Raw genomic sequence first — 26,477 nt, forward strand, 5'->3', positions numbered from 1 at the left:
TTGAGTTGTTTTTCATAGTCTAACAATTTGATTTATCTTTATAATTTCTCTTCCACCGAAGGTGCTAATCATGGATCCTGAGAGACAATGGACGGCTTTTTGGACGAGGCTCTTTGTGTTTTTTGCAGCGTGGCCGGCTGCTTCGTCCGTGACACGTTACTCCATCCCCGAGGAGATGGAGAGGGGCTCGGTGGTAGCCAACCTTGCAACCGATCTGGGACTCGAGCCTGGAGGTCTGGCACAAAGGTCGGTAAAACTTGACATTTTTCACAACAAAAAATATCTGGATGTGAATAAGAAGACGGGGGAACTGCTCATCGTGGAGACAATGGACAGAGAATATCTGTGCCCGTCCAAGCCAGCCTCTTGTCTACTTAAGCTCGATGTAATAATAGAAAGCCCACTGCGCATTTTTAACATTGAGCTTGGAATAACTGATATCAATGACAATGCGCCACATTTTAGACGAGATAGAGTAGAACTGGATGTGTCTGAGTCCGCTACACCGGGAGAGAGATTCTCTCTCCCCAATGCTGTGGATCCGGACGTGGGTATTAATACAATTAAAACATACAAGCTCAGCCCCAGTCAGCATTTTACTATCGAAATCCAGACAGGTACAGATGGAACTCAATATGTAGATTTAATTTTGACCAGATCTTTGGACCGAGAGGAGACTGCAGTCCATAATTTAATACTAACAGCAGTCGATGGTGGTAATCCAGTGCGCTCTGGTACTGCTAATATTATTGTGAAAGTGCAAGATACCAACGACAACACACCCCGATTTGACAAACAGATTTATACAGTTAACATGACCGAGAATTCCCCAATTGGAACCAGAGTTATAAAGCTAAATGCCACTGACCTCGACGAGGGGCCAAATTCAGAGCTTGTGTACTCGTTTACACTTTACACATCAGAAAAAACCCAAGACGTCTTTGCGATGAACCCCAACACAGGGGAGATAACAGTGAAGGGGACCGTTGATTATGAAGACATGAAATTTTATGAGATGCACGTTGAGGCGAGGGATAAAGGTGTGTACCCTCTCTTAGGACAGTGTAAAGTGGTCGTTCACGTCATGGATATGAATGACAATTATCCTGAAATCACCCTCCAGTCTGTTAAAAACACAGTAAATGAAGATGTGCCCGTTGGAACTGTCATTGCTCTAGTGGCCATTAGTGATAGAGACACAGGTGAAAATGGCAAAGTTAATTTATTCATTCATGATTCAGTCCCTTTTGTTCTGAATGAGTCATCAGATAGACCGATGCATTACAAGCTGATTGTGTCCAAACCTTTGGATCGTGAATCAGTCCCGGATTATGAGATCACGTTAATTGTGAGAGATTCAGGAAGACCCCCATTATCTGACAACGAAACAATAACTGTGCATCTGCTAGATGTGAATGATAATGCTCCACACTTCCCTCAGTCGTTTTACACCATCCGTGTGATGGAGAATAATGCTCCTGGCTCCTTGCTCAGTTCCCTCAGTGCGTTTGACCCTGACCTTCATGAGAACCAATACCTGGTTTACTTCATTCTTGAAAAAGAGATCGCCAACACTTCCATGTCCATGCTGTTCTCCATCAATCCTGAGAACGGGAACCTTTACGCACTCAAAACTTTTGACTATGAAATGGAGAAGGAGTTTTTGTTCCACATTGAGGCCAGAGACTCGGGCTTGCCTCCACTCAGCAGCAACGTTACCGTCCACATCATCATCGTGGATCAGAACGACAATGCCCCGATTATTGTGTCTCCATGGCGAGCGCACGGCTCAGTGGTGGAGGAGAAGATCCCCAGATCCACAGATAAAGGATCTCTGGTGGCCAAGGTGATCGCTTTGGACGTTGACTCCGTGCACAACTCACGGGTCACCTACCAGTTCCTACAAGTGACCGACGCGTCCTTATTCAGTCTGGACCAGTACAATGGGGAGATCCGCACCATGAGAATGTTCAGTTACAAAGACTCACGCCACCAGAGGCTGGTGGTGGTGGCCAAGGACAATGGGGAACCTGCTCTTTCTGCCACCGTCACTATCAAGCTGTCCACAGTGGAAACAGCCATCAAAGCCTCCTCGGACATGACAGAGGTGCCTCTGGAATATGACATCTTCTCGGACCTCAACTTGTATTTGGTCATTGGTCTGGGCTCGGTGTCCTTTCTGCTGCTCATCACCATATTGGTCACCATCGTGATCAAGTGTCAAAAGGTCAAACCCAGCAAAGCGGCTCCACCCTGCAGAAACAGCGTGTTGAGCGAGAGGAATTCCACCATTGCCGATTCCACTTTGGTGTCTAACGATGCCTACTGGTACAGTCTGTTTCTGGCTGAGACCAGGAAAGGAAAGTTGGTGGTGAGGCAGCCCATGCCAAAGGGCTCCCGGTATATTGTATCTAGTATTCCCAGGAGCACGGGTGTGTCCGAGACGAGCGACTCTGCACCTTCCACCTTACAGGTGAGTTCATTTTCATCATGTTACTTTTTTTTTTTTTTTCTTCTGAAATTTCATGCAATTTCATGTAAATGAAAAAATATAACTACAACACCAGCAGCGGTAACAACACTAGTAGTACTCTTCCTAACAATCCTCCCTCTCCTATTTGTGGGAGTTTCTCCTGATTTCTGTACAATCATGGGTTTAATTTTGATTTGTGACTGTTGGTGTGAATGGAGATCGACTAATACAGGGTATAGTGTTCTTTTTACCATCTGTTCATTGGGATAGGCTAAATCTCCACTGTATCTCTGATGAATTGTACAGAAAACTGCACAATACCACCAACACCAACACCACCACCACCACCACCACCACCAACAACAACAACAACAATAATAATAATAATAATAATAATAATAATAATAATAATAATAATAATAATAATAATAATACAACTACTAAAACAACAACAGCTACTATTAATAATATTAAAACTATTACAACTCCTACTTCTCCTCCTACCACTACTATTTTTACTAAAATTACTACTAATTCTCCTTCTACTACTTAAAATAATATAATAACGACATAGATAGTGTATTTCCTGGAAAATTATGTATAAAATCTCCAAGGCTGAAAAAACAAACACACATTAAAACACGTGGAATAGTGTGGACTTGATTTTGTTTGAATGGTCAATATTTACTGTAAGTGGAAATGTGCTTTCGAAAATGTTGTATATTTCGTGAATAGAAAGAATAAATGAAATGAATTGTCTGAAAAAGACTAATTGTGATGCAATTCGCGAGGCCACTGAATAATGAATTCAATATCAAGATAAAATAAATCCACAACGGTTTATTCGTTAAAAAACGAAAAAGACTGATGAAAACCCAACCTAACTCATTTATGCAATAATGTAGCTACATAAAGACAGAGTGTGGCGCTGTCTAGCCTTGTTTGTTGTGAGCCATCCTCCATTCCTGAACGCAATGTAAGCGGGAGGTGGGTGGTTTCACCAGAGAGAAAGGAGGTGAAAAAAAAGACAGCTCCGTGGTGCTGAAATCGCCTCGGTCTTTATTTGATTGAATGTCCGACAAAGTCCGTTTTTGCTGTATTTTGAGTATTGGGGGTTAAAAGAAAGCTCATTGCATCTCCTTCGGTAAGGAAATAGTCGGAAATAATGGACTTGTACGAGACAATGAGGCCACACAAAAGGTACGTGCACCTCATTGCGTTGCTGTACGCGGTTCACGTTTTGGCCTCCGTGACTCACTATTCCATCCCCGAGGAGCTCAAAGAAGGATCCGTTGTTGCAAACCTTGCTAACGACCTCAACTTGGACGTTTCAAGTCTGATTAGAAGAAAAATGCGAGTCGAAATCGTTGCTAACAAAAAATATCTGGATGTGAACAAAGAGACTGGCGAATTGTATATCGTGGAGAAGATCGACAGGGAACATATTTGCACGACTAAATCGACCTCATCATGTTATCTCAAGTTGGAGGTGACGCTGGAAAACCCACTGCGGATTTTTAACATCGAGTTAGAAATACTAGACATGAATGATAACGCCCCGCAGTTCAGACGAGACGTTGTCCATTTGGATTTATCCGAATCCACTTCAGCAGGCGAGCGATTCTCTTTAAGTAATGCGGTCGATCCAGATGTAGGGAGCAATTCAGTGAGCACTTATCGTTTGAGTGAAAGTGAGCATTTTAATATTGAGGTTCAGACAGGGAGAGATGGATCCAAATTTGCTGACTTAATATTGAAGAGGGCATTGGACCGGGAGCAGCAGGCAACGCACAATTTAATACTAACGGCAGTAGATGGCGGTACACCACCACGTTCTGGCACGGTCAGTATTATTGTCCATGTTTTAGATACAAACGATAACGCACCTTCGTTTGATAAATCTACATACAATGTCAAAATAATGGAAAATTCTCCAATTGGGAGCCTTGTTATTGATTTAAATGCAACTGACTTGGATGAGGGCTCAAATTCTGATTTGAAATATTCATATAGTTTATATACATCGGAGAAAACACAAGAAACCTTTCATTTGAATCCGTCCACTGGTGAGATTACTGTTAAAGGACTGTTGAATTATGAGGATTTTAGGATTTATGACATGGAAGTTATTGCAGCAGACAAAGGAATCAATAGTTTATCAGGACAGTGTACAATTAAAATTCAGGTTGAAGACATGAATGACAACCATCCAGAAATATCCATTAAATCTTTTCATAGTCCTGTCAGCGAGAATATTGATGTTGACACTGTGATAGCAGTGGTCAGCGTGGGTGATAAGGACTCAGGCAATAATGGTGTGGTGGACCTCCGCATTCCACAAAATATGCCTTTTAAATTGAAGGAGTCCAATGATAACTATTACAAGTTAGTGGTTTCGGAACAATTAGACCGTGAGAAGGTTCCAGAATATGAAATCACCTTCACTGTGACCGACAGAGGCTCACCTCCTTTAAGTGACAACGAAACAATGACTTTGCATCTTCTGGATGTGAATGATAATGCACCAAACTTCCCACAATCCTTTTACACCATCCGTGTGATGGAGAATAACGCTCCTGGCGCCTTGCTCAGTTCCCTCAGTGCCTTTGACCCCGATCTCCATGAGAACCAGTACCTGGTTTACTTCATACTGGAGAAAGAAATCGCAAACACCTCCATGTCCATGCTGTTCTCCATCAATCCTGAGAATGGGAATCTTTATGCACTCAAGACGTTTGACTATGAGATAGAGAAAGACTTTTTGTTTCATATAGAGGCCAGAGACTCGGGTTCTCCTCCACTCAGCAGCAACGTGACCGTCCACATCATAATTGTGGATCAGAATGACAATGCCCCCGTTATTGTGTCTCCGTGGCGAGCGCATGGCTCAGTAGTTGAGGAGAAGATCCCCAGATCCACAGATAAAGGCTCTCTTGTAGCCAAGGTGATTGCTTTGGACGTGGACTCCGTGCACAACTCACGGGTCACCTATCAGTTCCTGCAGGTGACCGATGCTTCCTTGTTCAGTCTGGACCAGTATAACGGGGAGATCCGAACTATGAGAATGTTCAGTTACAAAGACTCACGCCACCAGAGAATGGTGGTGGTTGCCAAGGACAATGGGGAGCCCGCACTGTCTGCTACTGTCACCATCAAGCTGTCCACAGTGGAAACAGCCATCAAGGCCTACTCAGACATGACGGAGGTGCCTCTGGAATATGACATCTTCTCTGACCTCAACTTGTATTTGGTCATCGGTCTTGGCTCGGTGTCCTTTCTGTTGCTCATCACCATCTTGGTCACCATTGTTATCAAGTGTCAAAAGGTCAAGCCCAGCAAAGCGGTTCCTCCATGCAGGAACAGTGTGTTGAGTGAGAGAAACTCCACCATCGCTGATTCCACTTTGGTTTCCAATGACGCCTACTGGTACAGTCTCTTTTTGGCCGAGACCAGGAAAGGAAAGCTGGTGGTCAGGCAACCCATGCCAAAAGGCTCGCGATACATTGTTTCCAGTATCCCCAGGAGCACTGGCGTGTCTGAAACGAGTGATTCTGCTCCTTCCACCTTGCAGGTATGAGTAACTCTCTTAAATCAATTATTTTTTTTTTTTGTGAAAATGCATTTACAATTGCAGTTTTCAGAGAAATCACAAAAAACCTTAACATTAATATATCAAGGAATATTTTCAGTGTGGTCAACAATTACATTTCAAAATACAATTTATTTTAGCAAAAGTCACCTTTCCTGTGTTGAGCGTTGGAAAAACAGAGGGAGGTGCTGTTTGACCAACAAAATAGCATATGACGCCATGTGATGACGCCATGACAGTGATTCGCTTTCTTCGGCGAGACGGGAATAAACACACATTTGTTCAGTCTGAAAACATTCCCTGAATAGGACTATACTCAACTACATTTACGCAGCTAATTGGGGAGAAACGCTCGATAATACTGGGGAACAAACCTTGTCGATTTATATTATTGCAAATATTTTTGTTCGAGCTGAGAAAAAAGGATGGATTCAGGTGCAACAATGGGAACCGTTTTTCTCATGTGGTCTTTTAAGAGGTACGTGCTCCTCTTTGTGTTTTTTTCCTTTGTTCATCGCGCACCGGCTTCAGTCACCCATTATTCCATTCCCGAAGAAATGAAGGAAGGCTCAGTGGTTGCCAATATTGCCAACGATCTGAGTTTGGACGTTAAAACGCTAAACAAGCGGAAGATGCGGTTGGATATCATTGCAAATAAGAGATATTTGGACGTGAAAAAGGAGACTGGCGAGCTGTATATTGTGGAGAAAATTGACAGGGAAATCCTTTGTCCATCTAAATCATCAGCATCTTGTTATCTTAAACTGGAGGTGATTTTAGAAAATCCTGTGAGAATTTTTAACATCGAGGTGGAAATATTAGACATCAACGACAACGCCCCTCAATTTAGAAGAGACGCGATTCATTTGGATATATCTGAATCGACTCCAAAAGGAGAGAGATTTTCTCTCAGTAACGCAGTCGATCCTGATGTTGGAAGTAATACGGTAAAAACATATCATTTGAGTGAAAGTGAGCATTTTAGCATTGAAGTTCAGACTGGAAGAGATGGGTCCAAATTTGCTGAATTAATATTGAAAGAGACCTTGGACCGAGAGAAACAGGCTGTGCATAATTTAATGCTGACGGCAGTAGATGGCGGTAAACCTCCACGTTCAGGTACTGCCAAAATTATTGTTCAAGTACTAGACACAAATGATAATGCCCCGCTGTTTGATAAGTCTATATACAGTGTTACAATTATTGAAAATTCACCAATCGGAAGCCTTGTTATTGATTTGAATGCAAAAGACTTGGATGAAGGCTCCAATTCTGATTTAACATACTCATATAGTTTATATACACCAGAGAAAACACAAGAAACATTTAATTTGAATCCTTCTTCTGGTGAGATAACTGTAAAAGGAATGTTGAATTATGAAGACTTTAGAATTTATGATATGGAAGTGATTGCCACAGACAAAGGAGTCAATAGTCTATCAGGACAATGTACGATAAAAATTCAAATTGAGGATATGAATGATAACCATCCAGAAATAGCCATCAAATCTTTTCACAGTCCGGTCAGTGAAAATATTGATGTAGACACAGTGATAGCAGTGGTCAGTGTGAGTGATAAGGACTCAGGCAATAATGGCATGGTGGACCTACGTATTCCACAAAATATGCCTTTTAAATTGAAGGAATCCAATGATAACTATTACAAGTTAGTGGTTTCAGAGCCATTAGACCGTGAAAAGGTTTCAGAATATGAAATCACTTTTACTGTGACTGACAGAGGCTCGCCTCCTTTAAGTGATAATGAAACAATGACTTTGCATCTGCTGGATGTGAATGATAACGCGCCACACTTCCCTCAGTCTTTTTACACCATTCGTGTAATGGAGAATAACGCACCTGGTGCCTTGGTCAGTTCCCTCAGTGCGTTTGACCCTGACCTCCATGAGAACCAGTATCTGGTTTACTTCATCCTGGAGAAAGAGATCGCCAACACCTCCATGTCCATGCTGTTCTCCATCAATCCTGAGAATGGGAACCTTTACGCACTCAAAACATTTGACTATGAGATAGAGAAGGAGTTTCTTTTCCACATCGAGGCAAGAGACTCGGGTTCTCCTCCGCTTAGCAGCAACGTGACTGTCCACATCGTCATCGTGGATCAAAACGACAATGCCCCAGTTATTGTGTCTCCGTGGCGAGCGCACGGGTCAGTTGTGGAAGAGAAGATCCCCAGATCCACAGATAAAGGCTCTCTTGTGGCCAAGGTGATCGCCTTGGACCTGGACTCCGTGCACAACTCACGGGTCACCTATCAGTTTTTGCAGGTGACCGACGCCTCCTTGTTCAGTCTGGACCAGTACAATGGGGAGATCCGCACCATGAGAATGTTCAGTTACAAAGACTCACGCCACCAGAGAATGGTAGTGGTTGCCAAGGACAATGGCGAACCTGCTTTGTCTGCCACTGTCACCATCAAGCTGTCCACAGTGGAAACGGCCATCAAAGCCTACTCGGACATGACAGAAGTACCTCTGGAATATGACATCTTCTCGGACCTCAACTTGTATTTGGTCATCGGTTTGGGCTCAGTGTCCTTCCTGCTGCTCATCACCATCTTGGTCACCATCGTGATCAAATGTCAAAAGGTCAAACCCAGCAAAGCGGCTCCTCCCTGCAGGAACAGTGTGTTGAGCGAAAGGAACTCCACCATTGCTGATTCCACTTTGGTGTCCAATGATGCCTATTGGTACAGTCTGTTCCTGGCCGAGACCAGGAAAGGAAAGCTGGTGGTCAGGCAGCCCATGCCAAAGGGCTCTCGATACATTGTTTCCAGTATTCCCAGGAGCACTGGTGTTTCTGAGACAAGCGACTCTGCTCCTTCCACCTTGCAGGTAGGACTCAAGATATTTACAATAATGTTGTTAAAAAGCTCTCCATATGCGCCCTTACACATTGGCAATTAAATAGCAAAGTAGTAATTTGTACTTCATACTACAATATATTTGTGCCATAAAAGTACGAGAGAGAAATTAAGAGAAGACTGGATAAAATGTTAATTTCTTGAAGTTTGATAATTTATTATTGTAGCTCTTGAATTTAAAAATAGAGTGAGTAGTGGATTTTTTTTTTTTTAAGTTCACCCCTTCCCACATTATCACAGTCAAAGCAAACTTGGTTTTATCATAAATACTCTTATGTGTTTTTTGATGTTTTGCTTTTAACATTTTCTTCAACATGTCCATCCATCCAATATTTTAACCACTTTTCCTCATTAAAAATGCACTGTCTCCAGACATTAGGCCGGGTACATCCTGGGCTGGTTGCCAGCCAATCTTAGTCGTCAAACATTCTTTATTGCTCCACCAAAATCATAATACATATCTTCTATTTTCCCCCAAATACTTTGATTCGGACCAGGCTATTTTATTTTTCTGCATGCATAATCGAAAATTATCTTCATAAAATGTGCTCTAATCACATGTGTGAACAGATCACCTATATAGACCTCTGCATGTGTGACACTCAAAAGCAAACACTATTCATGGCCCGAGGAACATGTGGGGGAAAATATATTCTTGCGCAAGGGCACCACACTAAATCTAGTCTTAATCTTAGTTTAGTCATTTCCTCACTTGTATTTGTCATTTAATGCATTTTGGTCATAAGTCGTAATGCTAAACACACTACCAGTGTGGCGAACCAGTGAGGGAAATATAAATGTATTTTGACGGGCGTTTATTCAACAGAGACAAATTAAATTAAAAAATGTATTATTCACGTGGGTCGTTTGTTTTAGACTACATATAAACAATGGTGGCGCTGTTTGTATTATTTAAATGAAAGCCCATTCGCATCTTGACATCACATCAGAGGGCGGTCCTGAAACAAACTGGAAGACATGCAGCGCTGAAATAGAGCCTCCGCCAATGCGGTCATTCATTCTGTCGAATAGCCCATTAGCTGGAGGATATTTCTACGTTTTTGTAAATTTTGTATCCGAAATTGGAGAGGGAAAACGCGGATTTGGACGTTTACTGAGGTGCAATTAACGCACAGGGGAACAATGAGGTCCGTTGATGTTTCGCAGCCACGGCAAAGGTACGCCTTGTACATTCTTCTTCTTCTCTCTTTCGTTGGTCAAATATCCACATCCGTGACCCATTATTCTATACCTGAGGAAATGAAGGAGGGCTCCGTTGTTGCCAACCTTGCTAACGATTTGGAATTGGATATCAAAACGTTAAACCAGAGGAAGATGCGTCTGGACATTATTTCAAACAAAAAATATCTGGACGTGAACAAAGACACTGGGGAGCTGTATATTCTTGAGAAAATAGACAGGGAACACATTTGCCCCGCAAAGTCACCAGGCTCTTGTTATCTAAGGCTTGAGGTGATCCTGGAGAACCCGTTAAGAATTTTTAATCTTGAGATTGAAATAATGGACATCAATGACAACGCCCCTCAATTCAGGAGAGATGCCATTCATTTGGACATATCCGAATCGACGCCAAAAGGAGAAAGATTCTCTCTCAGCAATGCAGTTGATCCTGATGTTGGAAGCAATACAATTAAAACATATAATCTGAGTGATAGTGAACATTTTAAGATTGAGGTTCAAACAGGAAGGGAGGGAACCAAACTCGCAGATTTAATATTACAAAAGGCTTTAGACCGAGAGCAGCAGGCAACGCACAGTTTAATACTAACGGCAGTAGATGGCGGTACACCTCCACGATCTGGCACAGCGAGTATTATTGTTCATGTTTTAGACAACAATGATAACGCGCCTTTGTTTGATAAAACTACTTACAGTGTCAGAGTAACGGAAAATTCTCCAATTGGAAGCCTTGTTATTGATTTAAATGCAACTGACTTGGATGAAGGCCCCAATTCTGATTTAACATACTCATATAGTTTATATACACCAGAGAAAACACAAGAAACATTTCATTTAAATCCTTCTACTGGTGAGATAACTGTTAAAGGAATGTTGAATTATGAAGATTTTAGAATATATGACATGGAAGTTATAGCCGCAGACAAAGGAGTCAATAGTTTATCAGGACAATGTATGATAAAAATTCAGGTTGAAGACATGAATGATAATCATCCAGAAATATCCATTAAATCGTTTCATAGTCCTGTCAGCGAGAATATTGATCTTGACACAGTGATAGCAGTGGTCAGTGTGAGTGATAAAGACTCAGGCAATAATGGCGTGGTGGACCTACGGATTCCACAAAATATGCCTTTTAAATTGAAGAAGTCCAATGATAACTATTACGAGTTAGTGGTTTCAGAGCCATTAGACCGTGAAAAGGTTTCAGAATATGAAATCGCCTTCACTGTTACCGACAGAGGCTCACCTCCTTTAAGTGACAATGAAACAATGACTTTGCATCTGCTGGATGTCAATGATAACGCGCCACACTTCTCCCAGACCTTTTACACCATCCGTGTGATGGAGAATAATGCACCTGGCGCCTTGCTCAGGTCTCTCAGTGCATTTGATCCCGATCTCCACGAGAACCAGTACCTGGTTTATTTTATACTGGAGAAGGAGATCGCTAACACCTCCATGTCCATGCTGTTCTCCATCAATCCCGAGAATGGGAATCTTTATGCACTCAAGACTTTTGACTATGAGATGGAGAAGGACTTTTTGTTCCATATAGAGGCCAGAGACTCGGGTTCTCCTCCACTCAGCAGCAACGTGACCGTCCACATCATAATTGTGGATCAGAACGACAATGCCCCAGTTATTGTGTCTCCGTGGCGAGCGCATGGCTCAGTAGTAGAAGAAAAGATCCCCAGATCCACAGATAAAGGCTCTCTTGTAGCCAAGGTGATCGCTTTGGACGTGGACTCCGTGCACAACTCGCGAGTCACCTACCAGTTCCTGCAGGTGACAGATGCTTCTTTGTTCAGTCTGGACCAGTACAACGGGGAGATCCGCACCATGAGGATGTTCAGTTACAAAGACTCGCGCCACCAGAGGCTGGTGGTGGTGGCCAAGGACAATGGGGAGCCTGCTCTCTCCGCTACTGTCACCATCAAGCTGACCTCGGTGGAAACTGCCATCAAGGCCTACTCAGACATGTCGGAGGTGCCTCTGGAGTATGACATCTTCTCGGACCTCAACTTGTATTTGGTCATCGGTCTGGGCTCAGTGTCCTTCCTGCTGCTCATAACTATATTGGTCACCATCGTGATCAAGTGTCAGAAGGTCAAGCCCAGCAAAGCGTCTCCTCCCTGCAGGAATAGCTTTTTGAGCGAGAGGAACTCCACCATTGCCGATTCCACTTTGGTGTCCAACGATGCCTACTGGTACAGTCTGTTTCTGGCAGAGACAAGGAAAGGAAAGCTGGTGGTGAGGCAGCCCATGCCAAAAGGCTCCCGATACATTGTGTCCAGTATTCCCAGGAGCACAGGCGTGTCTGAGACTAGCGACTCTGCTCCTTCCACTTTGCAGGTATGAAGATGAGCAAACAAAACAATAACATGTCTTAAAATATGACTGACCCATCTTTATAATATATTGTATTAAAATTTCCATAATTTAGGCCCCTAAAATGATTTTTTTTCTTAAATTTACTAAAGGTAACAATATCACCACATCTACAAAAAATTATCAATTCAATCAACAATCGTCAGAATACAGCAACAAGACAACAAAACATTTGAGGTGAAAACACCATTATTGTATGTTTAATTGAATACATAATTATCTTGCCAAAAGCAAATATTGAAGCTTATTGATTGGGCCTTGCTGTACCAAATACTTATTTTTCAAAATAATTTTCTTGTCTGAATACTCCTCTAGTTATGATTTCCATTTTCAGAGAAAAGAAGTAAGTTCCCAATAAAATGACCCCAAGGTCTTTTTCAAACGGATCATTGACAATCAGTCTTCAATCATCACTGAAACATCCAGCACATTTGGGCATCTTTACATCGCCCAAAACTCATTGGTGACTTTACATGCACATTCACCATTCACTTGTATATTTATTCTAAAATCTGGTACATCTATTTAATTAATTTTGCATAGCGCACCAACGATAATTTCTTCACAGTACTACTTTTTAGTCTTCACGTATATTTTCGTTTTATGTGATGACTGAGTGTTTGAATGTAAATTTAAAGCTACATTGACCGACTGGAAATTGCAGTCATAAAATAATCCGTCATCATGTAAAAAGTCACATTGTGAGACCCATTCATATTAAGAGAATGGGGGAGGGGGGTACATTTCTATGTGATTCTGTTTCTTATCATGCGCATTGTTGTCTCATATGGATGTGCTTGGGTGAAAAAAATCAAAGACCTTTTTTTTTCTCAATTTATTACTTTGAATACATCGGTCACTTGTATACTTGTATCTGCATCTAAATTTGCTCGCGGTGTGTATTTATTACGAAAATTTATTTATTTAAATATGTATTTTTTTGCGGTATAATTTCTGCTGCAGGCACCCACACAACATTGACAGTCCGTGTGATGGCCTACAACCTCAAAACAAGTTACCACCGGAACAAATAACACATCTTGCAAACAAATTTAGTAATTTCCGTTCTCCCGGTTAATTTTGTAAATATAACCAAACGCTTTCCTAAAGTCCGACATGATTCAAAGCAACACAAAATGAACGAAAATAAGAACTAAATGATATTATCCGTTGACTTGATAAAATGCCGTATGGATTTTATGATAGGAAAAAATAAAACATTAAAACAATTGACAAAAGCTTCCATTGAAGACGAGGAATCAAATTAAAGATATTGACTGCAATTTTAGGCTGACATTTTTAGCTGAACAGAAAATACATTTTTCTCACTATTATTTCCACAAATTGCAGACGTTCACTTAGGCGATTCGGGTCGCTGCTCTCCAAAAAAAAAAAACATCTATCGTGATGAAGTCATTCCTAAAAATGTTTTCTATTGGACCACGGCGAGGGGCGTCTTGTTTTCTGTATCAGTGAAGGGAAATCTGATCTATCTGGAGACTCGTTCTTCTCTGGCTCAGGAAAGACGCGTCTTTACTAAACTTTACGTTTGATTATTTTGAACCAAAGCTTTTTTGTTTTATCAAAAATGGCTGGTGTGTCATTTCAGCATTCATGGAAAAGGTATGTCTGCGTATTCCTTTTTCATTGCGCCACAATGAACATTGTGCGGGCTGTCACTCATTATTCTGTTCCGGAGGAAATGGAGGAAGGCTCCGTAGTTGCAAATTTGGCATCGGATTTGGGTTTAGACGTGAGGACGCTGATGAAAAGGAAAATGCGCATCGATGTTGTTGCAAATAAAAAATACCTTGAGATCAACAAAGAGACGGGGGAGCTTTTTATCCAGGAGAGAATAGATAGAGAATTACTGTGTCCTTTGAAAACAGCCACGTCCTGTTTTCTTAAACTAGACGCAGCGATTGAGAATCCAATTCGTATGTTCAATATTGAAGTCGAAATCACGGACATTAATGACAACGCTCCTCATTTTCGCCGAGGCACCATGCATTTGGACATTTCCGAGTCGAGCCCGGTTGGAGAGCGTTTCTCCCTGAATAATGCGGTGGACCCGGATGTCGGACTCAATTCTGTGCAAAACTACCGCCTGAGCTCCAGCCAACATTTCAACATCGAAATTCAGACGGGGAGGGATGGCACCAAATTTGCCGATTTGATTCTAACAAAGGAGCTAGACAGAGAGCAGCAGGCTCTTCATCATCTCACCCTCACTGCTGTGGACGGTGGGGCTCCCACACGTACGGGCACGGCCAGCATCATTGTTCGAGTCCTAGATGTAAATGACAACGACCCATCTTTTGACAAAGACAAATACGTAGTAAATGTCATGGAAAACGCCCCTATTGGCAGTCTGGTGATTCAATTAAATGCTACTGATTTAGATGAAGGCTCTAACTCTGATGTCTTTTATACTTATAGTTTATACACATCAGAAAGAACACAGAATGTATTTGGTTTAAACCAAGGAAATGGTGAAATTAGAGTGAAAGAGATGATAAATTATGAAGATATGAAATCATATGAATTGGAAATCATTGCGAGCGATAAGGGGGTAAACTCTTTATCTGGTCAATGTAAAGTTACTATACATGTGACAGATATGAATGACAACCATCCAGAAATTTCTATCAAGTCATTTCAAAGTCCAATTAAGGAGGACATACCTGTTGAAACAGTGATAGCAGTGGTCAGTGTAAGTGATAAGGACTCAGGCAAAAATGGCATGGTGGATCTTCACATTCCACACAATATGCCTTTCAAACTGAAGGAATCCAATGATAACTTTTACAAGTTAGTAGTTTCGGAGCCATTAGACCGTGAGAAGGTTCCGGAATATGAAATCACTTTCACTGTGACGGACCGAGGCTCTCCTCCTTTAAGTGACAATGAAACGATGACTTTGCAGCTGTTGGATGTGAATGATAATGTCCCACACTTCCCTGAGTCATTTTACACCATCCGCGTGATGGAGAATAACGCTCCTGGTGCCTTGCTCAGTTCCCTCAGTGCATTTGATCCCGACCTCCATGAGAACCAATACCTTGTTTACTTCATATTAGAAAATCAGATTGCAAACATCTCAATTTCCATGCTGTTCTCCATCAATCCAGAGAACGGGAACCTTTATGCCCTCAAGACTTTTGACTATGAAATAGAGAAGGAATTTCTGTTCCACATCGAGGCTAGAGACTCAGGTTCTCCTCCGCTTAGCAGCAATGTGACCGTCCACATCATCATCGTGGATCAAAACGACAACGCCCCAGTTATTGTGTCTCCTTGGCGAGCCCACGGCTCGGTGGTGGAGGAGAAGATCCCCAGATCTACAGATAAAGGGTCTCTTGTAGCCAAGGTGATTGCTTTGGACGTGGATTCCGTGCACAACTCGCGGGTCACCTATCAGTTCCTGCAGGTGACTGACGCGTCCTTATTCAGTCTGGACCAGTATAATGGGGAGATTCGCACCATGAGAATGTTCAGTTACAAAGACTCGCGCCACCAGAGGCTGGTGGTGGTCGCCAAGGACAACGGAGAACCCGCTCTGTCTGCTACTGTCACCATCAAGCTGTCCACAGTGGAAACGGCTGTCAAAGCCAACTCAGACATGACGGAGGTGCCTTTGGAATATGACATCTTCTCAGATCTCAACCTGTATTTGGTCATTGGTTTGGGCTCGGTGTCCTTCCTGCTGCTCATCACCATCCTGGTCACCATCGTGATCAAATGTCAAAAGGTCAAGCCCAGCAAAGCGGCTCCACCCTGCAGGAACAGCGTGTTGAGCGAGAGGAACTCCACCATTGCCGATTCCACTCTGGTGTCCAACGATGCCTACTGGTACAGTCTGTTCCTGGCTGAGACAAGAAAAGGAAAGCTGGTGGTTAGGCAACCAATGCCAAAGGGCTCCCGATATATCGTATCCAGTATTCCTAGGAGCACGGGCGTCTCTGAGACAAGCGACTCTGCTCCTTCCACCTTGCAGGTATGATAGCACATCTCTCAACTTAGTGTAATGTTCTGCTAACTTCACTGATTGTAGTATGTCAAGTGCGTTCATGTGACTGAAGCTGCATCATCTTTCTGTCTTTTAAGTCTTTTAACTTAGTACCCATCAAGTAGAATATAATGTAGAGAAAATCCAACAACATTTTTTTTTTCTACAGTTTAATTTGAACTAAAATGATAGAACTCATGGAACTGGCACTACATGTTTTATCTTGTTTGTGACATATTAGAAAATCAATAGAGGATGACTTAATAAGGGGGAAGCTATTGCTTGCCTATAGAAATTGGAAATATTGAAATAGCTATTTCATTGACTGGTGGCTTGCTGAAAGAGTAGTTCGCATGACTACCTCACAGTTCAGCGTTTTGAGTTCAATTCTAGCTGGCCCGGCCTTCTTTCGTGGAGTTTCAATGTTCTTTCCGAGCCCGTGTGGGTTTGCGCCGGGCATTGCGGCTTCCCCGCACTGTCCAAAAACATGCATGGAAGGTGTTTTGGACACTTTTGTATAAGTGTGATTTGGTGCGTGAATGTTTCTGGCCTGCAATTAGCAATTGGCTGGCAACTAGCTCAGTGTGTCCCCAGCCCACTGCCTCTAGAGAGCTGGGATAGGCACCAGCAAGCCAGGTACTCTAGTGAGGATAAGTGGCTACAGATGCATGATGGAATTTTATCTCCATGTTTAAGGTTTGGGCAAAACTTAAACCAGTATATACCAAATTTTATTAAGACAAGATATCCATTAAAAAATATGTCACTTTACCAAACAAAAACAGCAAAAAAATGTATGAGAAGTGAAATAACATTTTGTAAATGTTGTATGATGTACAAAATGTACAAAAGATAATTACAGAGACAAGAAAGTACATGCACCTCTAAGATGGTATACTTTTCCAAAATGATACCTCATTTTCTTCCATGAATGGAAACGTGACTATAAAGTAAAGGTGTTTTTTTTCTTCATCTCGTGGAGCAGCATTTATTTGGCTTGCCAGTCACTGCAGTTGCTTGCATGAACAAACATAGATTTGGAATAAAATACTTCTCTTTTTCTTTGAAATAAAATACTTGTTTTTAAAAACCAAAATACGTGGTATCTGTTCCAGCTGCTACATATTTGAAGACTAAACAGCAATCAGTTACTGGTGCCCAAGAGTTTTAAAACATGAAGAAAAGATTCAGTGGGGAGGTTTACTTCTTGTCTTCATTATTGTGTTGTTGCATACTTGTTGCATAACAAAACTAAGCAAATTCCACAACTAAGTGAAGTGCTGTGTTGTTTTGGCACATAGACCACCGCTGTAAACCCTGATGTTGAAAATAGTTAAATAGTGTTAGTATTGTCAACTCAAAAAGTTCTACTGATTCATATACATTGAGTTTGTGTAACTTGTTCATACTTTTGAGTAACTCTAACTCATACGTTTTAATTGATATCCACATTATGTGTGTTAAGCATGGATCCCTTAAAAGCATAAATTTAGCACAACTTAATATAAGTAATGAAAACGATCATCATCACTTTTCTCTCGGTGGCTTCCTAGTTACTGCTACTGTCTCCTGTTAATAAGGTAGTTAGTTAATAGTCTGATCAGAGATGATATCAACACACTTAGATCAGAACTGTCAGAGCATAATTACATTGTGTGCACTCAAAATTGAACTAAGAAAAAACATAAATAGGAATCAATGTTGATGTCAAGATTAAATTCAACCTGCCAAGTGAGCTGAGTATGTTTTTTTATTTGCTTTATTACATGTGCAGGTGTATCCTAACCCTTAAATATATATGGCACTGGCTAAAATGTTGTGAAATCTCTTTGTGCTTTGCAAAAAAAAAAAAAAACAAACAAAAAACAAACATACATAAATGGAAAACATACACAACTAACAGCAGCATTGAGAACAGGGGAATAAGGGGAATGAAGTATTGAAAACTAACTTAAAAGGGGCATTACGGTGGCGGAGTGGTTAGCAGATCCACCTCACAGTTCAGTGTCCTCAGTTCCAATCCAAGTGGCTCCGGCCTTCCTTTGTGACGTTTGCATGATCTCCTTGAGTTTGTATATGTTCAGTTTGGCTTCCTCCCATATTTCAAAAAAGATATGCATTGCAGTATAGGACACACACAATTGTCCTTAGGTGGGAATGGTTGTTTGCCACTGTGAGCACTGTGATTGGTTGGTCCAGGGTGTTCCCTGTCTACTGCCTGAAGGCTACTGGGATAGGCGCCAGCAATCTCTGCATCCTTGTGAGGATAAGCGGCTCTAAACAAATGGATGGAAGCATAGCTTGAGGCATTCACTTTATTAGTCCAACAAAAGCTATTGTACTTTGAACAATTTGAAAATTTACATCATTCAATTGTAGCAAGTATACATTTTAAAACGGTTTTAAAACGTATATTGGTAGCTACTTGATTTTTTTTTTCAATGTAACTGTTCACTATGCTATATTTAATCATTTGCTGGTATTTTATTTAAAGAATCGTGTGCTTCGTATAATTAAAAGTAGGATTATCCACCTTTAAAAAAAAAAAAAGATGTTAGGACTCATCAAAAACGAATTTCGTCGCTGCTGCCCGCAAAATGTCTCACAGCGGTGGGTAATCAGTTTTACGCATTCTCATTGGAGGAGGACCAGAGTGACGTTTCATTCGTGACGTCACGTTGGACGAAAAAAGGGGAAACCAGGATTGTGTTCACATCCTCGCTGCGTTTGTTTGTTGACTGCAAGAGGGACCAGCTAGGTCACATTTCAGCGCATTTGGATTGATCAACATGGCTCAGCGCTTCTGTAAGTTAGTCGAGACGTGCCAACTTGTCACGCTTCTCTTTTTATGCACGTTGATGGACACGGTGTCGACTGTCACTCACTACTCGATTCCTGAAGAGATGGAGGAAGGTTCAGTGGTAGCTAATTTGGCGTCTGATTTGGGCTTAGACTTGAGAACGCTTAACAAGAGGAAAATACGCATCGATGTAGTCGCAAATAAAAAATATCTAGATATCAATAAAGACACGGGAGAGCTTTTTATTTTGGAGAGAATTGATAGAGAATTTCTGTGCCCGTCAAAAACCACAATTTCTTGCTTTCTTAAATTAGACGCAGCGATTGAGAATCCAATTCGTATGTTCAACATTGAAGTAGAGGTCGCTGATATTAATGACAATGCTCCTCATTTTCGACGTGGCACCATGCATTTGGACATATCCGAGTCGAGCCCGGTTGGAGAGCGTTTCTCCCTGAATAATGCGGTTGACCCGGATGTCGGACTCAATTCTGTGCAAAGCTACCGCCTCAGCACCAGCCAACATTTCAACATCGAAATTCAGACGGGGAGGGATGGCACCAAATTTGCCGATTTGATTTTAACAAAGGAGCTGGACAGAGAGCAACAGGAAGTTCATCATCTCATTCTCACTGCTACGGACGGTGGAGTTCCCACACGCACGGGCACGGCTAGTATTATTGTTCGAGTCCTGGACGTAAATGACAACGCCCCATCGTTTAACAAAGACAAATATTCAATAGATGTGATGGAGAACGCCCCCATTGGCAGTTTGGTGATTCAATTAAATGCTACTGATTTAGATGAAGGCTCTAACTCGGATGTCTTTTATACTTATAGTTTATACACATCAGAACGAACACAAAATGTGTTTAGTTTAAATCAAGAAAATGGTGAAATTAGAGTTAAAGAAATCATTAATTATGAAGATGTTAAATCATATGATTTGGAAGTCATTGCGAGCGATAAAGGTGTAATTTCCTTATCTAGTCAATGTAAAGTTACTATACAGGTGACAGACATGAATGACAACCACCCAGAAATTTCTATCAAGTCATTTCAAAGTCCAATTAAAGAAGACATACCTGTTGAAACAGTGATAGCAGTGGTCAGTGTAAGTGATAAGGACTCAGGCAATAATGGCGTGGTGGATCTTCACATTCCACACAATATGCCTTTCAAACTGAAAGAATCCAATGATAACTATTACAAGTTAGTGGTTTCAGAGCCTTTAGACCGTGAGAAGGTTCCGGAATATGAAATCACTTTCACTGTGACAGACCGAGGCTCTCCTCCTTTAAGTGACAATGAAACGATGACTTTGCAGCTGTTGGATGTGAATGACAACGTCCCACACTTCCCTGAGTCATTTTACACCATCCGCGTGATGGAGAATAACGCTCCTGGTGCCTTGCTCAGTTCCCTCAGTGCATTTGATCCCGACCTCCATGAGAACCAGTACCTGGTTTACTTCATCCTAGAAAAGCAAATTGCCAACACCTCAATGTCCATGCTGTTCTCCATCAATCCAGAGAACGGGAACCTTTATGCGCTCAAGACTTTTGACTATGAGATAGAGAAGGAGTTTCTTTTTCACATCGAGGCCAGAGACTCGGGTTCTCCTCCGCTTAGCAGCAACGTGACCGTCCACATCATCATCGTGGACACAAACGACAATGCCCCGGTTATTGTATCTCCGTGGAGAGCGCACGGCTCGGTGGTGGAGGAGAAGATCCCCAGATCCACAGATAAAGGCTCTCTGGTGGCCAAGGTGATCGCTTTGGACGTTGACTCTGTGCACAACTCACGGGTCACCTACCAGTTCCTGCAAGTGACCGACGCCTCCTTATTCAGTCTGGACCAGTACAACGGGGAGATCCGCACCATGAGAATGTTCAGTTACAAAGACTCACGCCACCAGAGAATGGTAGTGGTTGCCAAGGACAATGGCGAACCCGCTTTGTCTGCCACTGTCACCATCAAGCTGTCCACAGTGGAAACGGCCATCAAAGCCTACTCGGACATGACAGAGGTACCTCTGGAATATGACATCTTCTCGGATCTCAACTTGTATTTGGTCATCGGTCTGGGCTCTGTTTCCTTTCTGCTGCTCATCACTATATTGGTCACCATCGTGATCAAGTGTCAAAAGGTCAAGCCTAGCAAAACGGCTCCACCCTGCAGGAACAGCGTGTTAAGCGAGAGGAACTCCACCATTGCTGATTCCACTTTGGTGTCCAATGACGCCTACTGGTACAGTCTGTTTCTGGCCGAGACCAGGAAAGGAAAGCTGGTGGTCAGGCAGCCCATGCCAAAGGGCTCCCGATACATCGTGTCTAGTATTCCCAGGAGTACAGGCGTGTCTGAGACTAGTGATTCTGCTCCTTCCACCTTGCAGGTAAAAATATATTTTTCTTTTTTAAATCACAGTGATGAATCGTGAAGTCCAATAACCCGTGTTGCAATGTGACATTTAATTGCTATTGTAAATGTAGTAGTTCATATCTCAACAATTTTGTCAAAAGGAGAGGCTGGACACTCGTAGTAGAATACTTGAATAAAAATCTTTTATGGCAGTCCATTTGTGGATTCTTCATAAACATATTTCTATGTACACTGCAATGCAAAAAACTTAAATTTCTTTCAGATTTTTTTATAAGGGCATACATGTGGTTTCTATGTATGAGTGAATAAAGTGTGCTTTGTGAAAAAAGTAACAATGAAATATTCACTAATTTTCACCCACATACTGATTTTTAATTTTACATTTTTGTGAGGGCATGGGGGATACCACCACAAATTGAAAAATGACTGATGTTTCTGTGATTTTCAAATCAATTTATAATGCTTTTTTCAGAGTATTACAACACAGTCCCCTACAAACCAAACTATAGCCTGAAACTCAACTTGACATTCTTTCATGTAATATGTGTTTTTCTATCCAGGTAAGTGTAAGAGCTATGACAAAGTAACAATGCAGTGTACATATTATTTTACAAAGACTGGGTGGAAATAGTCTAAAGAGAAGAAAGTTTACCCTTGAATTTACTCTGAATATTCAACTCTTTCTGAAGTGTATAGCTTGTTAGCATCCTTTGCATCAAAGCACTCATAAACAGTGGATAATAACAATGAATTGTATTTATTATCCTTGAAATAATCTCACGTTACCCTTTCTTTTTCTTCCCACTCTTAAGTACCCCAAATGAGGAAAGTCAGCTCTGCAACTGGAAGGTATGCTGGAATCTCATTCCCTTTCAGTGAATGCACTCTTTAAGAAATTGTATTTTTGTATCCCTTTGTGTTGCCATTATTTTCAGTCGTTCTTTCAATTTTCTGTTTGATTTCTCCTTATGCCAAAAGACACATTGCTTTCCTCCTAATGTCCACATTTTGTCTGCAATTGATCACATCAATCCTCAAAACTACTGGGAATAGGGTTTCTAACGTTTCCTTTTTCATTTTCTAACGTTAATTTTTTGGTAAAACAATCTACCCTTCTATATAAAGTTCAGGGTGTCCCCTGTCTGCTTCCCTAAATTAACCTCAAACATGAGAATGTACTATGCATGTATATAACATGTACTATATTTTGATAAAATTGGGAATGTTTGATGTTTTTTGTTAGACCGCGAGCAGTACAGGTACTCAATTCTTGAATAGTCACCAAGACCAATGCCACGTACTGATATAATTTTTTCTACATTTTTGAAAAACAATTAAAAAAAAATAAAAAAGCAATTTTTTGGGGGGGAATTACACAACACACTGCTCTTTTAGGCTGATATAAGCCTGATATTTGATATTTGCTATATGACTGGTAAACCTTTAGCCATTGGACCTTGATCAGTCCTTTTATGTCATACTGCTTTGGGAATATTTGTAAACAAACTCAAATTTTATACACATTCCTTGTCTGACCTATTTTTTTTTTTTTTTTTGCTGTGCAAGAAAATGTGCAAAATTAGATCAGTCACTCAGTTTCCTAGCAACCATGCTCCTTCCTCTATTTTACAAGCACGGTGCATTCAATGACAGCATGAACTTCCAAAGATGAGGCCAACCCTGTCTGTCCTCATCCTGCAGCCTCGAAACACGTCAGCTTTACCAGTCACTTTCTTGTCTCTAGTTTTAAAATCTATATTTTTGTTGTCATTGACAGGCATCCACGAGCAGCAGCACGCGATCCACATGAAGCCCAGAACTCCTAAAGGTGCATATTGAATCAATTGTGGCAGGAGAGCTCCAGAGAAAAAGAGCTACGATAACCCAGAATTGACAATACTCTCATTCCCGTCATACTTGAATGCTGCAGTGTAAATGAGAAAATAAGCCCCACCACATCTACAATGTCCTCTATCTACAGTATATTCTTTAAGCACATGAAAAGCCAATCTAAGCCTTTTTTTTTTTTTTTTTATATAAACACTTCCGTATGCACTGTATGACCGCATGGCTTCAAACACACTTCATCTAAAAAAAATATGCTTCAGGAAATGTGATTTGCCAAGAAAGAGACTGGACCCTTTCAAAAGTCCAAGAAGCCAAAACAAGGGGACAATTTGAGAGGACAATGGAATGCGGAACTGCTTGTATGAGACTGTTGCCTTTTTAAAAGGACCACCCATTATGTGTACAGTATTTTACATTTGTATCCACTTTGTCTTTCTCATTTTCTGTATTAATGGCAGTGGAAATGGCACAGTATACTAGGCGTAAAAAAAGCAACAAAATGTGGTTTGTAGGAATGGAATTGGAATTTTGTAAATAGTGATTTTTTTTTTAAATTTATTTTGTAAACAACATTGTAAGCAATGCCCACAGTTACAATAATCCACCATAAGGCTTTAATGGTGTTTTGTACAAGAATGGCCAACCAGAGAAACAAAAAGTATATTCAAGTCGATATACATTCCAATTAAAAAAAAAAAAAAGGCCTCTGCAAAGTTTTGTGACTTTTACTAGAACATTCTCACGTTAACAACTTGGGTTGTTTGGTTACAAACAAACAAAAGTGAGGCTTTTATCAGGGTTCACCTTCTGTAACTTTTTTAATTTTTGCATGATCATCATAGTTTTAGGTATTGCACAACTCCTTTTGTGGACCAACATTATTTATCCCTCACTGCAAAATGACATAAACATAAAGGAAGAGCAACAGGACATTTGTGTAGAGTGCTAAGAGCTTTCTTTCTTCTAGTCTACAATAAACATGAGTATGCTTAAACATTATTTACTCAACTGTGGACCATAAACACTATCATATGCATTTATTTATTTACTCATTTATTTTCAAGAAGACAAACCATGCATGTTCCCTAATATCAAAAGTGTCTTAAATTGTATATGGGTATACTCTAAAAACAGTTTGGTTAAAAAAAAAACAAAAAACATTATGGGTAAAAAAATTACAACTTTCTTGGTTGTTTTGCACTAATCAACCCCAAAATCTGAGCTTTTTTTTTAAAGACAACGTCAACAATTGTTTTGGATAAAACAACACAGAAAGTAGGGTCAAAAAGTCACGCAAATATTGGGTCAGTCTTTTTTTATTTTTTAACCCATAATTTGGGTATTTTTGACTAAACTAGTTTTAAAGTCTACTATATTCAGTACAAAATGTTTACAGTACTGATATTTTGTATTTGTCACTCAATGAAAGGTGTGCTTGAGTGTGTTATTGGTGTTCAGTATGGAGCACAAAAAGGTATTCCATAGCTAGTTAGTTGGTTCTGGTTACACAAAACAACCCAATTTGTTGTACATTACAGAGAAAACACTCTAAAACAAATGCATCAAAATAACAATTATGGGCCTGTTTGAATATTTATGTCAGTCTGACCCAACATTCAGACTTGCTTTAAACAAAACAACCCCATTTTTAGATTGCAAAATAGCCCATTTTAAGTAGTTTTGAGCAAAATAATACAGAAAGTTGGGTGAAGCTGACACAAATATTGAGTCATTTATTTTTTGGACCATAATTGGGTTATTTTTAACCCAACTCTTTTTAGAGTATATGATGTTTTCTTGTTCAAATAAGTACATGTGGGTATTAAAAGCCTTTTTCCACTTCTGTACTGAAGATAAACATTTACAGTATATTCAAGAGTACAAACAGTCACAAGAAAATGTTTGACTTTAAGCAGCTATTACCTAATTAATATCCAGAAGACAATACAGTGAGATAAAGCGCCATGGACTCGGAGTGTTTCAATGCAGTGTCAATAATGCTGTCTTTTTCTTCTTCAGTGCCAATCTCGTCAATTTATGCATTAAATGTTACATCTATATCGTTCAGCCAAACACTTTAGCACAGCTGAAATGTTTAAAGTTGTGATGTTTTACAGGCAAATACATAAAATTGTGCATTTGTACAGTGGTGCTTTGACAGTGAAATACCGTATATAGTCGTGTGGTGTAACGTGATCTTATTGTATGAAAGACTGAATAAAAACAAAATGGGAACTCATCAAACGTTTGTTATTTGATTTTAAGTGAGTATTTTGAGATTCATTGTTTTGATGATGATGCACATGAGCAACAAATACATTTTTTGTCAGTGAATACTCATTTCACTTCTCTATTATGCACTATAAAGCAGCAAACTGGTCTGAAGCTGCAATATTGTCTCCCTCAGTGTTGCCTCCTGCACAGCCTCTAGGGAGATGAGCTCATGTGAGAAAGATTTCTGGCACATTTCAGAAGAAAGGCTGTGATAAAAGTATGTTGTACAATTTAAGTCAACATTATTCTATTTGATCAAAATCTTCTACTCTGGCCAAGTGACCTGTGCTCCACTCAATAAAGCAAATAGGAGCACAAAGCACCATTAAGAGTTTGAGTTTTTTACACACCATCGCTTCATCCGAAATTGCCTTTTAGATATCTACTGTACAGTCATTATTTAAAAATTCATATGGGACCACCATTCACATTTAAGGAAATGGTGTACAACAAGATTTGCTTTGGTTATAACATTCACAGCATCCCTCCCCCATTCTCGAGTTCGGCAGTGACCTGCGGAAAGGAGCTAGGTTGCCATGGCTACGAGCTGCCTGCGCCCTGAAGGGCGTTGTGCCTGCTTGCTGCGCTGACGCAGGCGTCATCTAATATTCCAACATACAGTACACA

General features: G+C 40.8%; 1 protein-coding gene across 7 annotated transcripts; it reads left to right on the forward strand.

Moving 5' to 3' along the window:
- LOC148413759 (protocadherin alpha-C2-like) lies at positions 1-25,820 on the forward strand. 7 transcript variants are annotated; one of them, XM_088431053.1, is made up of 4 exons: positions 1-246; positions 1,495-2,473; positions 22,541-22,577; positions 23,506-25,820. In XM_088431053.1, the coding sequence occupies exons 1-3, from the start codon at positions 71-73 to the stop codon at positions 22,550-22,552; spliced, it is 1,167 nt and encodes a 388-aa protein (XP_088287179.1). In that variant the 5' UTR covers positions 1-70; the 3' UTR covers positions 22,553-22,577; positions 23,506-25,820. The 7 variants fall into 7 exon arrangements, with proteins under 7 accessions (XP_088287179.1, XP_088287177.1, XP_088287180.1 ...); XM_088431054.1 differs by lacking the exons at positions 1-246; positions 1,495-2,473 and adding exons at positions 6,322-6,540; positions 7,936-8,914; XM_088431051.1 differs by lacking the exons at positions 1-246; positions 1,495-2,473 and adding an exon at positions 3,484-6,044.
- The last annotated feature ends 657 nt before the right edge of the window (positions 25,821-26,477 follow it).

The sequence above is a fragment of the Hippichthys cyanospilos genome, chromosome 13 (assembly GCF_059441005.1).
Source record: "Hippichthys cyanospilos isolate Australia breed blue-spotted pipefish chromosome 13, RoL_Hcya_1.0, whole genome shotgun sequence".
In the NCBI taxonomy this organism is placed as follows: domain Eukaryota; kingdom Metazoa; phylum Chordata; class Actinopteri; order Syngnathiformes; family Syngnathidae; genus Hippichthys; species Hippichthys cyanospilos.

What these genes read in the sequence shown, in the direction of transcription:
- LOC148413759 (XM_088431047.1), top strand. Translation starts at nt 6,488, where the DNA reads ATGGATTCAGGTGCAACAATGGGAACCGTTTTTCTCATGTGGTCTTTT.